This window comes from Rhea americana, unplaced genomic scaffold, assembly GCF_003343005.1.
Source record: "Rhea americana isolate MKP2758 unplaced genomic scaffold, rheAme1 scaffold_14, whole genome shotgun sequence".
In the NCBI taxonomy this organism is placed as follows: Eukaryota; Metazoa; Chordata; class Aves; order Rheiformes; family Rheidae; genus Rhea; species Rhea americana.
Window position 1 is genome coordinate 9,384,965 of NW_028185483.1, and position 2,290 is coordinate 9,387,254.

General features: G+C 40.4%; 1 protein-coding gene across 1 annotated transcript in view; it reads right to left on the reverse strand.

Moving 5' to 3' along the window:
• The window catches only part of LOC146599485 (zonadhesin-like), a 16,402-nt gene extending 15,264 nt beyond the window's left edge, over positions 1–1,138 (reverse strand). Inside the window, exons 1-2 of the mRNA XM_085298707.1 lie at positions 953–1,138; positions 134–298 (exon numbers count right to left, since the gene is read on the reverse strand). Of these exons, the coding sequence (XP_085154833.1) occupies positions 134–298; positions 953–1,138 (351 nt within the window). The remainder of the gene's footprint in view (positions 1–133; positions 299–952) is intronic.
• Positions 1,139–2,290: the final 1,152 nt, after the last annotated feature.

Here is a 2,290-nt window from a genome sequence, read left to right on the forward strand (position 1 = left end):
AAAAAAAAGACTTGTGTGTTACAATACAACTACAAAGACAGATACAATAGTAAAACACAAGAAGAAATGAAAAATCAACATACAAAACAATAGTTTTGAAACAGTGACTGTATGCTCACATATTAAATCTTACCTTTGAGAAATAAGAGTGTGGGAGGGTGATTTCAAGGTGGTGATCGCCATCGTATTTCACTACCACACCAAAGTCAGTTTCCACTACTATATATCTGCCAACATTTCCAACGGACACACCTCGCAACCGGTTCTCTACTGGAGTGTAGACTCTCTCATTGTTCAACTGGAGGCACAAGTCATTTGTTAGTACAGACACTCTCCTGTGAAAGCTTTTCTGCTCACATTTTATATTCATTGCAGAGCTGAGACTTCCCTATGACAGTTTCAACTGCTTGGCACTTCCACCATTGTACATTSCAACTACGGGCTGCAGGAACTAGACTTTTAGCTGAGAAGAGCTGGGCGGGACTCAGGGCCTAAGCCTTTACTAGGGAGCTGCAAAGGTCGCTGGTATTGAGCAAGCTCTTACCCTCCCACAGGGTGGATGTTCAGCTTCAGGGACTCCCATAGATCTCCAGTGCTATCCCAAACTAATATAGTAGGACTTGCTGTTCCTCTGCTTACTCTGACTAGTTATAGATGATTGAATTGATAACGGCTATTGAGCTTGGAAGCCCAATTCTTTCTTTAGTTAAGGCAAAAGTTCTCATAGCTGGAGGTTCTGGGTTCCAGCTCCAATGTACTGCTGATACAGAAGCCTTGGGAAATAGGGAGAAATGCTATTTCTCTATGACATCAAGTCATGGAGGTACCCACAAGTATTAAGGATATGTGTGCATGTCACTTAGCAAACATGAAAATCCTTTTTCCCACAGCTACTGTTTTGAGTTGATTTTAAGATACTTATTGCAAGAATAAAAAGAGTACCAGCACCTACCAGGATTCCTTGGCTTTTCTGAAGGGTGATTCGTATGTCATACACATCTATGTAGACTTCTTTCAGGTATGAGGCCCCTCTTTTCCCTCGGTCTTCATTCTTGCCACGAATGGTTATAGGTGTGATACTGTTCTTATTCCATACCTCAACTAGTGTGTAGGTGCAGGTACCAACAAAGGTGTACATCACTCCATCAAAGGTGAAATAATGGGGATCTCCTACCACCTGACACGTTGCTTGGCCTGAAGATGAAAAATTTATCAAATGACTTTGAGCGGGATTTCGTCATGGACTCAGACGATCAAAGATGTTTGCATTAGTGCAGCAACCTGATTCTGACCATATTTATGGGCAGACTTTCACATAGGTACCTCATGTTCATGCCAGTGACATTTATGTGGAAAAGAGAAATTTCCAGAAAGTGTCTCTTCAACTTAAGTTTGTAAATTATGTCCCGATTGACAGCTAAGCAGAAAATGAACCTTTTTAGCCATGTCCAATCATCTATGTCCAATCGTAGCTATGAGGTATGTTAGCTGGGAGTAACTCATAGCTTTTCTAATTGGTAATATATAAATACATAACTATACATCTAAATACACACACACACACACACACACACACACACAGTTTAAGGCCCTTGCAACTATCCTGACTCTCTCAATTGCAGTTCTTCTCAATTATTTCCAAAGGCAGAGTTTGCAGCACTGGTGATTTCAGACTAGGATTTATATTATCTAGACAAAAAGAACTTAAGGGGCCTTGCAAGCTTTTGGACAGCATCAGTTCCTATATCCACTACAATCAAATGGAATTAGTGTTTGCAAGACACATCATCTGTCTTTCCATCTTTTAGCACTGGCAGCAGTCTGTTACAACTTTGCCATCACATAGGGAAAGATACCTGTGAGAAAGTTAGAAGGGGCAGAAGGTTCTAATTATTGGATTGACACTGACAATTATTTTCAGGGAGGGCTTACCGTTGGAATGACAGCCCAGCACACCATCCTGAACCCTGCATTCCTCTCGTACCCCACACTCCCAAGGTGTGCATATGATGTTGTTATTAGCCTTGCAGGTACAGCGTTCAGTGCAGGTATAATTGGTGAACCAGCTTTCATCCAGCTGAGAGAAAAAGTGCAGAATTAAATATTACAAGATGATTGGAAAGGCAATATCATAAAGGGCAATCAAGTTTTTACTATTTGAATGCCAATGATTTATGATCATTTACGCATGGCCAAACAGTCCACTGATCAGGAAGGCTGGCAAAGTGAATTTCAATTTTGCTATTATTAATAGCGTAAATAATATTTTTTCTAGTTATTAATATTTTTC